The 14,201-nt window shown below is 46.1% G+C and overlaps 1 protein-coding gene across 4 annotated transcripts in view; it reads right to left on the reverse strand.

The window, feature by feature from the left end:
* SPAG16 (sperm associated antigen 16) overlaps nt 1-14,201 on the reverse strand; it is a 477,747-nt gene that overhangs the window by 379,910 nt on the left and 83,636 nt on the right. For all 4 annotated transcript variants that reach the window (XM_077319325.1, XM_077319327.1, XM_077319328.1 and 1 more), the window contains exon 10: nt 8,934-9,064. In XM_077319325.1, coding sequence (XP_077175440.1) covers nt 8,934-9,064 — 131 coding nt within the window. The remainder of the gene's footprint in view (nt 1-8,933; nt 9,065-14,201) is intronic.

Here is a 14,201-nt window from a genome sequence, read left to right on the forward strand (position 1 = left end):
CATTGAAGTCGACTCCCTGAAGCCTTTGAAAAGGTGCATTTGAACACTGGAGCTCTTTGCACTGCAGAGAACAGCATTTAAAAGAGCAAAGGATCTTTACGCAAGCCTTTTATTTCACAAAGTTCTGCAGGGCCTCTAAAACTCGAATGCTAGGCTTATGGCTCTCTGAAATGACGCCCTTTTTCCTGTGTCTTGGCTCCCCACCCCTGACCCCAACCTTATTTTTATACACACACATATACAAAGGGGAAGAACCTATTTACGATGCCTCAAATACTGAAATATTTCCCCAGCCTCTAGAAATGCCTTTCTTTCTTCTTCTTGTGGTTTTGTGTTTTTTGGGGTTTTTTTTTAATGCAATGTTATTTGAAGTAAAATGGAAACACGAGATTGTCCACGATGCCTTCAAGTATGCAGCACACTGAGAAGATAACATTAAAGCAAGATACAGATGGAACAGCCCCTGAACTCACAGACACTGCATTTTGATAGAAGCTTTGATTTTAAAGAGAGTTGTTATCGGGGGACCTTTATAAAGTGCCCCGAAGTTTTCACAGCAAAAAAAAAATTTTTTTTTTTAAATGCAGCAATCCATTCTCACAGTACTATCAAATCACTCCAGGCACACATCAGGGTGCCCTTCTAAGATAAAATGCGCTGACAGGATTGTAGAGAGAAAATTCAGATTCAGTGCAAAACGCAATTCTGTGCCCTTATCCTGTTGCTAGTAACATAGCATCTTGAAGATTCATTGGCCCTTCCAATCCCAAAATACATTTTTATACTGGAAATCCACTGGATCTTAATCGGGCCTTTGAGTACTTCTCACTGACCTGCCAGCTGCAGCCCTCCCGCCACCCCAGCCCCTTCAATGCAGCTTTTCCTGCCCTTCGCAGGACTGTGGCCGGATTCCACCTTGGGGAGCAAATTAAATTGGCAACTCTTTGCCGCAGTTTGTGGCCAGGTAGAGGGCTGCGTCGTCTGTGAGCAGCAGCCTTTCAAGCAGAGAAGAGGGCGTGTATCCTCCCGTGGCCATGATAAGGTCATTCCGATAACCTTGACAAGTACAGAATTACTCTTTATTTGCACCGGGCAGTCAAACGCATCCTTTCCATTAAGGAACAGGAAATACGCTGCCTGCAAAACTGGTGGAATCCTTCATAGGCAGAAATGACCACAAGATTCAAAAAGCTGAAATAATCTGAGCAATTGACAGATTTAGGAAGTTTTGTGGGTGGGCCATGCAGGGGTAGAATATTCGTCTACTGTTTTTCACCGAATCAAGGCATTATGATCATCTTTCTTTTTCATTTCCCGTGTGCAGGACGCATGTTAGAAGCTGCTTGCTGCAACGAGTTCCAAGGCGAATCCCTTACTTAGCAGGCGAGATGTATTAAGAATGTGTTTTCATGGGTATAGCGGGGGCCATGGAGCTGTGCAAAACCATTTTAAGGTTTGGTAGCCACACAGAGAAACCTGCAGAGCGATTGTTCTTTTAACAATATGCCCTTTCAGGACTAGAATCAGAGGCAGCGGCGACCGTGGGGACTGGGGCTGCTACAGTAAAGCAACCTGTAACTATGCATGTAGGGCCATTTCCCCCCTCCTGCAACAGCCACAGCAAAGCGGGTCAAATGATCACTAGCCATGAGAAAGGTGTGAGCTGAGCCAGTGGGTACCGAAGAAGTCTTAATAGGGTTAAACATTAAAAAATACAACTGCTGACTTGATATAATAAAAAAGCTTCCAAGGTTCTTTGTTGGGAACATACATTATTTAAATTAGATGTTTGTTTACACCCTGGAACAAAACCTGCACTCAATGTTCTAATGGGACTCACAGCTACAGTTATGTTTCCATGCATGTTCTGATTCATTTTCTCTGTATGAAGACTCAGAAACACACACAACAAAAGGCCACAACTTTGAAGCTGCTACTCATGCAAAATGGTGTCAATCACTGGATCCTGGTGGTGAGAAGAGAGAGCAGAATGCCCAGAAAGCACAGACAGCTGGGCCAGGAGAAGGAGCCAGGTCGTGAGCTGCTGGAGTGCTGAGTGATTCTTCTTTTTTCCTTACAGTGTGTGGGGGGTATGTGTGAGGGTACATAACTTGCAGGAAAGTGTAGGCTGTTGAGTAAGTGCTGTTTTTGTCTGTTCATTGCCTGTGCACTAGGTGACTGCAGCAGATTGCATTAGGTTTAGATTAGATAATTGTGCTAATTGATTGCAAAGAGGGGAGGTAGGGTTTGCCTGGGGCTGACTGGTAATTCCACCCTCTGTTGGGTGTGCCTTTGCACTATAAAAGGCTTCTGCCCACCAGGGGCATGAGTGCTAAACAGCTCTTGACTTGAGGGTCAAGCCAAGAATTCCTGTAAGGATTCAGGGGAACGCAGGAGGAAACAAACCCCTTTTGCAATGGATCAAAGCAGCATGGCTAGTGATGGAGCAGAGGCACTGACACGCATTGTCCGTAGCATGTTTGTATTCTTACCTCAGGGGAACTGCCATTACATGTTTTAGCTAAACATGTGGAAGAAGTTCCTGACAGAGCAGATCCTCAGAGGAACAGACTTCCTTGGGAGATGGTGGGATCTTGTTTCCTTTTTCTTTTTAACAGAGGCTAGATACCATCTGACAGAAATGCCAAATTTGTGGACATGGGCAGATTTTGAGTCGGTGGGCAGAAGGGATTGTGTCAGTGCTTGGCTCTTGTGGCCCTTTCTTGCATGCCTAGGGAAATGCCAATTGTCACGTTGGGGTTGGGAGGCAAATTTCTTCCAGGCCAGACTACTCAGGGATTCTGGGGGGGTAGGGGGTTGGGGGAGGGAATCATCTGGGCATGATATTGAGGCCGATGTGGGTGGGGAGGTAGTTGTGAGTTTCCTGCAAGGTGCAGGGAGGTGGACTAGATCAGGGGTAGTCAACCTGTGGTCCTCCAGATGTTCATGGGCTACAATTCCCATGAGCCCTGCCAGCGTTTGCTGGCAGAGGCTCATGGGAATTGTAGTCCATGAACATCTGGAGGACCATAGGTTGACTACCCCTGGACTAGATGACCCTGGTAGTACCTTCAAGTTCTACGATTTTATGAAAAACAGACGGTTTTTCATAGGTGTAAGCTTTCATGTGCACCACACAGTTCATCAGACACAATGAAATGAAAATTGTGAGACCACACATAGCTAGGTGAAAGTGGGCCACCGTTTCTTACACTGCATAATGATGATGTCTACCAGATACAAGTCTACATGCTATTCAAATGTAAGTCCAGTTGTTTGATTATGTCACCTGTCAGCCACAGACAAGGAGCCTTCCCCACAAGAATATTTTAAAGTTTGATGGGTGACCCTGAGAATGAAACCAGTGAAACCAGATACCCTTGGAGTCCCATCAAAGTTCATCTTTTATGTCCCCCCCCCCCCGGAAGATGCTGGTCCTACTTAGAAATGAATTTCCATCTGGGCGTGTGTAATTCTGTCTTTATTGTAAAGAAAAAATGACTAACACTTTAATCCTTTGTGTGCTCAAATTAAAGGAGGGGGGGGAGTATTCTAGTAATGGCTTATTTTGAAGAGATGACTATTTTTGTGATATGCCCTTGTGCCCTTGTAGTCTTCAGGAACATAGAAACAAAACGGTAATAGAAATAATGGCTCCAAGATAGCCCTCCATGACCCAATTTATTAAGAGGCTTTCCAACACTCAAAGGGTTCATTTTATAGGAGCGGCTTTCCATCATCTTTTTTGTTTGTATTTTACAATACACAGGGATGGTTTTCCTAAGGTCATGGAAATGCACACTGATGACCCTTCTAAGGAAAAACGTGTTTCCTGGCTGTTTGTGGATTCTGCGGGGACTGGGGGAAAGGGGGGGAGGCAGTCCACCTAAATATGATCTTCTCTCAGGGGCTACCATAATGTGCTCTTGGTGGGGCTGCCCATGAACATTCTGCCCTGCACAATGCAGTGGTACTTTATTAGCAGGAGTTAAGTGCTATCCACACATGAGAGTCTGAAATCCAGATTGCATCCTCGTGTGATTCCACTTCCTAATGGCACCTTGACAAGACCTGTGCAGTCTGTGATCCTTCACCCCATACAGCAGTTCTGGGGGCTGCCATTCAAGAAGGATATTGACAAGCAGGAACGTTTTCAGAAAAGGAAGAGTAGGATAGTTGAGGAAAGGTTGAGAGAGTTGGGTCTGTGTCGCTTGGAGAAGTGGAGAGCGAGCAGCGATATGATAACAGTGTTTAACTACGTCCAAGGTAGACATGCTGAAGAGGGGGGCCAGCTTGTTGACTGCAGCTTTAGAGACAAGGGCTGGTTCTGCACTTACTTTTTCCCCACTGTAAATCTTGCCGAATTCTGGTCAATTTGAACCCATATCTACAGCCTTCTTGTTTCCCGATTTTAAACACATCACTCTTCTGCATTTGCATTGTCCCAATGGGGTCTCCTTCCCACTTGATGGGGGAGGGGGTGTCGGGTGAAGCTCCAGCACAAGGCTAGAGAGTGCTTTATTTCCTGCCTTTTGACTCCCAATGATACAGTCCGAGCAAGCTGGGGGAGGGGCAATTGGAACTCGAGGCTGCTTGTTTATCTTTCTTTTCCTGCAGGGGGTGAGCAGGGAGGCAGCAGCCTCACAGAGAACAAGGAGGGGAAAGTAAATTCAAGAGGCAAATCACTGGTCATAGAAGTGTGGCCTTTTGGCACGCAGTCACTTTAAAACAGATCCCCTAATGAGGGTAAAAATAAATCTTGCAAGGGAATGACAACTGGGAACTTGGTAGTCTTTGAACTGATGCCCTGACCAATCAGCAACAGACTGCTTCACTCCATAAGCGTTGGAGGTGCCGGGGAGGAAGTTAATCCGGTAAAACGCAGAACATCTACACTTAATACTGGGGATCTCGGAGATGATTCCTCAAATATCCTCCTGGATATAGTGGGGGAAAGGTAAAGTCACTGCGAATCAATCATAGATGTTGCAGAGGGAAAATTTAAAGTGTTAAATATCAGAATGGAAATCGAATAACATATGGATGACTTTCTTTAATTCGAGGTCACCGAGGATAAAAAGTCCAGTGCAGATTCTACCAAGGACTAGGAGCATTGGGTTCAAATTATGGAAAAGGAAGTTCCCCTTAAATATTAGAAAGCATTTTCTGATGGTGAGAGCAGTTCCTAGATTAGGCTGCTTGCGAGGGTGGTAGAACCTCCTCCATTCATAGGAAGGTTTTAGGAGGAGATTGGATGAGCACCTGACAGGAGTGTTTGATTTTTAATTCCCAAGGAGGGGGTGGGGGTGGGAGGCTGGACTGGATTCTGATTCTGAATTCTGATCATCATCCCAAGCTTCGCTTCTAGTGTCCAGGCAGTGAGGATTGATTTGACTCAGGCACAGGCATTCTCTGTGGCCTCTCTTGTTTTATGGAGCAAGCTTCCTGAACGGGTGAGGAAGACACTTGCCAAAATTACGTAAAGTCAACCTCTTAAACCTGTGCTTTTCACAATCCAATTAAATGACAATTTAGGTACTAGGTAAAAGAAAGGCTGAAATTTCTAAAGGCCATGTTGATTTGTTCATTTTAATGAAGCTAGTTTTGGCCCAACATTGCAGGAGGAAAGAAAGGACAATTTTAAAATAAATCCATAAGCGCAAGCCGAAGATTGCAAGGCCACCTCCAGAATGGCCAGCCACAGGTCTTTCTGCATGAGGTGTAGAGTGAAGTCTTAGAGTTACACCCATCTAAGCCTACTGGCACTTCCAACTGATCATATCAAAAATTCTGTCAAATTGTCACAGCCCTGATGGTTCTATCTGACCACTGGGAGAAACCAAGGGAACCATAACTGATTTAATGAGCCATTCATTGTTTCCCTGAAATGCCCATGTACATTTAGACACACATGGCCTCTTCTCTGAGACAGGATCAGGTCTGATAAACGCATGCGTTTCTAGAGGTCATCATTCATTGGCATGTATTACATCTAGGATTCCCACAGTTATCCAAGGAACAGTGGGGGTGAACTTGAACATCCCCATTTGGGTATTAGGATATCACCATTTGGATATTTGCACCTTCCACCGGTTGGTATTACCAAAGATCATGCAACCTGACAGGTTGCATTCAAGATAATTCAAATTAATGTTTCTGCATGCACACCTGTATAAAATATATACGGTGGCAGAACAACTTGTCATGTCACAGCTGATTTATGGCACCCCCTGGTGGGGGTTTCAAAGCAAGAGACAGTCAGAGCTGGTTTGCAAAATTGCAATTGCCTGCCTCTGTGTTGCAACCCTGGTATTCCTTGCTTATGTTTTTGTTTATATATATACATGCACACATATATGTACACATATATGTAAAGGTAAAGGTAAAGGTATCACCTGTGCAAGCACCAGGTAATGTCTGACCCTTGGGGTGACGCCCTCTACACATATATGTACACACACACAAAATATATATGCACATAATTTTTAAATTGTATTTTATAGTAAAATATCCTCTATAAATTCAGTATTCCTAGAATAGGTTTAAAACACCACTGCTGTAAACAAATGCAAAAAAAGGGAGCTTTCAGAGTTCTGAAATTATTTGTGAAAGATTCTAGCTGAAGAGCAGAGCAGACTTCAAACTCCTTGACACATTGCATCTGCCACGATGCCGTCTTCTAACAAGCTGCACAAGCAGAACTAAGAAGCCCTAGAGAACACAAGGGCCAGCTTAATATTATGGAATCTGGCCACGGTGCTTATGCTAAGTCCTGCCAGACAGACCCAAGTGACAGTCCTCCGCAGGGTCTGGGAAGCTCTCTGGACTCTTTCGCTTGTTTACCGTGAGAAAGGCTCAGGGAAGCTTGCAAAGTACAATAAAAGACAGAAACGCAGCCCTGAGCCTCAAAGTCACTCTCAAACTTATGAAGTTTTCCTGTGAACTTTGGGATTCAAGTGTGAAGAGGGAAGTAATCACACACAAGGCTACCCAGTGTTCGCAATGGGAAGTAAACACACCACAAGCAGCCTGCCCAGTTTGTGCCTGATGGACGGATGGGACTACTAGACGAGACGTCACTCACTTCTGCACAAAGATCATTCTACACTTTGTACAGAGGGCACACTGACCATCGGCTCATATCAAGAAAATACACGTGAAGGACACTCCATTCCACCTACTGGCATTTGAAGAAGAAGAAGAAGAAGAAGAAGAAGAAGAAGAAGAAGAAGAAGAAGAAGAAGAAGAAGAAGAAGAAGAAGAAGAAGAAGAAGAAGAGTTGGTTCTTATATGCTGCTTTTCTCAGCCCAAAGGAGTCTCAAAAGCAGTTTACAGTCGCCTACTTTTCCTTTCCCCACAACAGACACCCTGTGAGGTGGGTGAGATTGAGAGAGCCCTGATATTTCTGAAGAAGAAGAAGAGTTGGTTCTTATATGCCGTTTTTCTCTATACGAAGGAGTCTCAAAGTGGCTTCCATTCGCCTTCCCTTTCCTCTCCCCACAACAGACACCCTGTGAGAGAAGTGAGGCTGAGAGAGCCCTGATACTACTGCTCCGTCAGAACAGCTCTATCAGTGCTGTGGCGATCCCAAGGTCACGCAGCTGGCTACATGTGGAGGAGGAGTGAGGAATCCGGCTCGCCAGATTAGAAGTCCACACTCCTAACCACTACATACACACAGCCATGCCACATGGGTATATCACCCTCCAAGTTCTGAAAAGACTCCCTAAATTTATACCCTTGAGTGTGAATGCTCCCTGTAAGTAGGAGTGCTCCTATTTCAACGCTGGCATTCACTTTGTTAGGTGTTTACCTAACAACACAATGCAGACTTGAAGAGACTCAATCACATCTGAACATAGCCCTCATGGGAAAATAATGTTGTTTCTACTTGAAAGCCCTGCGAACCTCCACTTCGCACACGCACGCACACACCGCTCAACTTCTAGAGGGGATAACCTTGCACGCTGCTTCTGGAGACTGATCTGAAGCTCACAGATGCCTGCACACCTTTTGCCACACTGCACCAAGTAAACCGTGACCCTGCGTCCTTCTCACGTTGGCAGTGAGAGGTCCAACCGCTGTGCTCTAGGAATCAGCTTTCAAAAGAGAGGTCATGAGAGCAGAATGATGTGCATATGGCAGGGGTAGTCAACCTGTGGTCCTCCAGATGTCCATGGACTACAATTCCCATGAGCCCCTGCCAGCGAATGCTATCCTATTCTGGCTGGAGAAGGCAAGAAGATGCACGGAGCTGACAGCACTCCACTTCCCGTCCTATTCAAATCAAATCATCAGGGCAGGCAAGAAGTTCAGATGTGGGCACGCCTCCCCCTCCGTCCCCATCCTCCCTCATCACAGCCTGGCATCAGCTTTTAAACCCTGACTCCAAACATTGGGGGGGGGGGACTTGCAAGAGAGAAGATGAAGAGGAGAGCAACAGGGAGACGACATTCATGCAGCACAGACCCTTCTGGACGGGAGCAGCTCCTACAGATGGTCTCTCTCCAAGAGATCCAGACCCTTTGATACTCTCTCCACCACCCAAGATGAGTCCAAGCCAGGACTGAGAATCTACCACTGTCTGAGGTCTCATAAGCATGCAGAGAACTCACAGGGGGCAGAAACGGTCCTCAAACTCACACTCAGACTTCTCAAAGCCAACAGGAGCTTCGGACATCCCATCCATCTACCCTGTCCCCGTTTACGTGGCCTTTTTCTTTGAGGCCACCGGTCCAATTGCTTCCAGTCCAACATGGTCATGGAGCCCCGCGCATTTGGCGATTTCTTTGCCACAGTCTCCAGAATCCGCGGCATGGCTGTGGTTAAGCTTTAAAGACTGGCAAAAGCCTTATTGTCGCCTGTGTCTGCTAAAAGTAAAGCGGCTTAATTATATAGGGAAGGGCTGGTGGGCCATTTCAGAGTTCTCCTACCAGGTCACGGCCAGGTCATGCACTTTCAGTGTATTGCTCAGTCTGTACACTCCAGACTTCAGTGGCCGCACGCACTCTTTGGCCCGAGCAAGGTAAGGGTTCACTTGTATATCTTCAGGAAACTCGGAATCCTAGAAAAAAACAACAAAAAGGGAAGTCAGTCCTCGAGGTTAATAAGTGAAGGGAAGGTTTCACTGTACACTGCAATGGTACAGAGATCAGCATACTGCCATTCAGCATGCCTGAATCAGTACAAATAGACTGCCAGTTAATGAATACGAACAGTCTTCAGGGCCTGTAATACACCTGGGAAGCCTCTGTATTCCACACACAGTTCAAGAATATTGGAAGAATATTGGAAATTCATTGCCTTTTCTGATCCTGCAATTCAAAAAAACATCTTCCCATCAGCTGTCCTAGCAGGCAGATACAGCAATGTACCAATTGGGAACAGACTTTGTAAATTTTGCCAATTAGAGCCTGACTCAGTGCCACATATTCTACTCTATTGCCCATCACATTCTATGCTTAGACGACGACTGGTTGTCCCTATCACGATGGACCTTTCTGGCCCTATGGACAGAATAACCAGACACTTGTTAGCTGATAGGTCCCCGGAAAGAACGGAACTGGTGGCCCAATTCTTGGCTACTGTGATACAAAAGGACAGTCGGCTAGGCAAGAATCAGGTCTAGACCAGGGGCACCTACAACTGGTGGAAATTACTGATTGCTGGGCATTCTGGAGGAATCTACTGTTGGTTACTGCTTATTTTATTTTCTTTTATTTGTTTATCTAGACCAGTGGTCCCCAACCTGCGGGCCACGAAGGCCAAGGCGCCAGGCCGCGGCTCCCTCTCCCCGCCCCCCCGCAGTAATAAACTTCCCAGGCCGCAACCTTGCAGCCCGGGAAGCTTCTTACTGCGGGAGGGCGAGGAGAGGGAATCAGGGTCGCGCCGTGCACTGCGCATGCGCGGCCGGGGCGTGCATGTGCACATGTGCCATGCGCGGCTGAAACCGTGCATGTGCTGCACTTTTGTGCATGTGCGCATGCGTGATTTCAGCCATGTGTGGCACATGTGCACATGGTGCGCGGGCGGGGCAGTTGCCCTGCCGGTCCCCAGCCTCAGAAAGGTTGGGGACCACAGATCTAGACTATGTAATTTTTATCAATTAATTATAATTATGAATTACCCTTGTTCTCATGATGTTTTATATGCCATTAAAGGTTTTTTTGAATTTGAATTTGATTCTGCAATTCCAATTTTTTAATGAGATGCTTCAAGGCAACTTTTGAATTTGCAGCTTACGAGGCAATGCGCTGGGCTTCCTGGCATCTTGTGCTTGCTTTAACTTTGACAGGGTTCAGATATGAATTCGCACACACTGTCAATAGTTAAATACCAATCGCCTCCGCATGCAAATTCCTGAAATCAACTGCTGTCATGTGCTAGGTAACATGAAGTTGACTCATACCAGCTTTTCCGCTTGTGAAAGAGGAAGAGGCTATAACATTTGGACAAAATGGGTTTGCCCAGATGCCAGCGCATCCCTGGCATCCCCCGGAGATGTACTGATGTCCCTTCTGGGCAAAAGGGAAGAGACCTCAGTGCACTACTGGCAATTATGGCAAAGGCTCCTGCCCAACCAACTGCCAGGCACTGCTTAGCAGTCCCAAGGAAAATGGAGGCAAATGACCCTTTCAATCACCGAACAAGCTGTGCTGGGTATTGTGAGACCCACACGACAACCGAGATGGGATGGGGGAAGTATGGTGAAGAAGGAAAATGGAAGTGATCAAACTGCAAATCCAATAAGATCCAAACACTTCAATCAATCGATTGATTGATTGACACTTATATGCTGTCTTTCAAAAGAATGTAAGAATATGAGAAGAGCCTTGCTGGATCAGACCAATAGTCCCTCTAGTCCAGCCCTCCTGTCTCACATGGAGGCCTAACAGTTCCTCTGGATGATCAACAACAGAGCAAAGTGGCCTCCTGGCTCTGGGATTCAGAGGATTGGTGCCCCTGAATGTTGAAGTTCTGCTCAGTCACCATGGCTAGTAATAACTGAAAGACCTCTCCTCCTTCAGTCTATCTATAAGAACATGAGAAGATCAGGCCAATGGTCCATCCAATTGTCACCATCATCAGTACTATTTACAGACATGGCACACCCAATGAAAATATGAAAGTACAGATTAAAATCAATCAGTTATAAGATAGATTTAAATGTTTTTTTTAACAAACAAATGTATATAAATATACTATTGGGGATCCACTATGTATCAACAGTTAAGAAGAAGAAGAGTTGCTTCTTATATGCCGTTTTTCCCTACCCGAAGAAGGCTCAAAGCGGCTTACAGTCGCCTTCCCATTCCTCTCCTAATATGTAGGGTTGGACCAGCTCTGCCTTATTTTTGCCCAAGCATACCTGGCAGCCCCTTATTTGTGTCTGACAATATTAGTAGCCACTGAGAACTGTCCTTCTCTCCTTCATGAATCTATCTGTAAGTACACCAGAAGAACCCTGCTGAACGAACCAAACCTGCTTTGCTTTTCTCGCTCTCTTTCTTTTCAGAATACTGGCGACTGTTTCCCATGACAAAGATGGAACAAGAAGGCATACTAATCAGATACGATCATAATAGCTCCGTGATTCGTGAGGATGAAAAGGTCTTCTAGCCATCTTCCCCAAAGAACAGAAAAAAGAATGATCAATATCTGCATCCGGATCAGAGAGGACTAGACCTGGAAAAATCCCCTTATAACAGGAACAGGAAGAAACATATTCGGACTATAATATTATAATGGTGGGGGTATCTGAAAATCTGTAACTCGAGGAAATCACAAATATATCTAATTTGTACAATTCTCAAAAAATCTAAAAAAGAAGAAAAAGAAGAAGAACCCTGCTGGGTGAGACCAGTGAGGGTCCACCTAGTCCAGCAACCTGCCTTACACAGAGGCCAACCAGTTCCTCTGGAAGGCCAACAACAGAGCACTGAGACCGAGGAATTCCTCTGAATGTAGAAGTTCTCCTCAGCCAGCATGGTTAGTGGTCACTGATAGACTTGTCCTCATTCGTCCTTATCCATTGTTCCTCTTAATATTTGTTAAACAGCCCTGGGGGTGGAGAGTGTCTTGGCTGTCCGAGTTGGAATAGGGCCAATAAGGGTGCAGCCAGCAAAGCTGGTCACATCCTGATTGACCCTGCACCTACAGCTCCCATCCTCCCTCCCTGAACGCTAGCCACTTTGTTTTCAGATGTTGCAGGAGCCAGCATGTGAGAGACACAGAGAGCCCTGCCAAACTGCAAACCAGCCCTGATTACCTACTCTGGCTCCTGCTGTGAGGGAGACAGAGACAGAGACAGCCACCCAAAAGAGCCCTCATTCCCTGCTACAAACAGCCCTGATTATCTGCTATGGCTCCTGCTGCGATGGAGAGGGAGAGGGAGAGGGAGAGGGAGAGGGAGAGGGAGAGGGAGAGGGAGAGGGAGAGGGAGAGGGAGAGGGAGAGGGAGAAAGATCTGCGCCTGCCGGTGTCTCCTGGGTCCTAGGACCCATTGCATTCCTGGTTGCAATGGGCTTTCTTGCTAGTATGGTATAAGATTAAAAAACACCACTCTATCTACAATTAAATCCTATTGCATGCCAACAGTAAAATTACACTATACTACACTGATGGCTTAAAAACTATTTTCTGGTACCCACCCACCCCTCTTTTTGAGTGGAAGTTTCCAGGGATTTCTTAATGAGGACAGCTGAAAGACAACTTGATGTCATCCTCCCCACAGGATTCAATCTTTACACAAGGATGTTGAGCACATCCAGGAGAATGTGCTGGATTCTCCATCCATGATGGTGGTGGCCTGCATTGCCCTTCACATCACACACCACTGCCATAGTGCACATACAGGATTTCCTTAGCATGTTACAAGAGACCTCTTAAAGCAAACTGGTTGGGGAGTATGAGATCCCTAACAAGTTGAGAACTGCAAAACAAATTTATTTGAACACCATAGGACTGAGCCACGTAAATAGGCACATGGAGAAAGGGGGAGGGGATATAGGCCTAGTTCTTGGTTACTAGAGGACTCATGAGGCGCAGACTGGCTCTCATTGGTGCTGAAGGATCACTGAGCAATGGACAGAAGACCTGATCTATGTGGCGGAAGGAGCTGCACAGTGCCTCTGAATGCTCTATTAAGAGTTCCTTGGAATGCCCATGGACTGTAAACCAAATATGAACCTTGCAGCATCCAGTCCTGGATTGTGAATTCCACTAATCAGGTGTTTCAGAATGTTTTTCAAACCATGGATGACAAGCTTTTTTAAAAAAAAAAAAAAGGCAATGAGCACTGAGCTCACCATGTTGAGCATGTCTCTTTTTGCTGAGTGTCCATTTTCTCTCTTGACTTCCTTAGTGGTTTGCTCACAAGCAGTACTGGGAGTATCTGGATGCCTTCAGCATGGTGGTCTGGGAACTGCTGATCACACACGCATTGTGACTGTGCCCCCGAGTCAGCATGCCAGAGCACATATGATGCTTTGGGGCCTGCGCAACCAAACACCTTCCTCCACCTCCCCTTGCTCTTGATTGAACTCATGAATACGGGAAGCTGCCTTACATTGAACCAGCCTGTCGGCCCATCAGGGTCAGAGTTGTCCCTCAAGGTCTCGGGCTTTCACTTCACCCTAACAGATCCGTTAACTGGAAATTCCAGAGACTGAACCTGGGACCTTCTGCATGCCAAGAAGATGGAGCACGTGAAGCTGCCTTGTAATGACACAGACACAAACACCCTTTGTCCATCACGGTTAGTACAACCTAATCAGACTGGCTGTGGCTCTCCAGATTCTCAGGAAGAAAAGGGGCCTTTTGCAAGGCCTACTGCCATTTCCTTCATCTGGAGATGCTGCCAGGAATGGAACCTGTTCCCTTCTGCAGGCCAGGCAGATGTTCTACCACTAGCCATGGCTCCACCACCAGGGCCCTGCCTTGGGCATATGCTAAGATCTCAGAATGCTGGTCAAAAATGGGCAATGAGGACAGAAAGGACCACATGGAATATGATGAAATGGAGGCTTCATTGCAAAGGAGGACATCCCTCTCCAGAGGATGCACAGCTGTCATAAAACGCAGGACTGCCACAATATTTATTGCAAAACTACAGGTTACAAACTACTGGAAGTGGGGGAAAGGAGCATGAAGTTATTTTTGCAAGGAGATCTTGTACAGTTCAGCAAGTTTAAGAGTGGGTC

The sequence above is a fragment of the Paroedura picta genome, chromosome 2, assembly GCF_049243985.1.
Source record: "Paroedura picta isolate Pp20150507F chromosome 2, Ppicta_v3.0, whole genome shotgun sequence".
Taxonomy (NCBI): Eukaryota; Metazoa; Chordata; class Lepidosauria; order Squamata; family Gekkonidae; genus Paroedura; species Paroedura picta.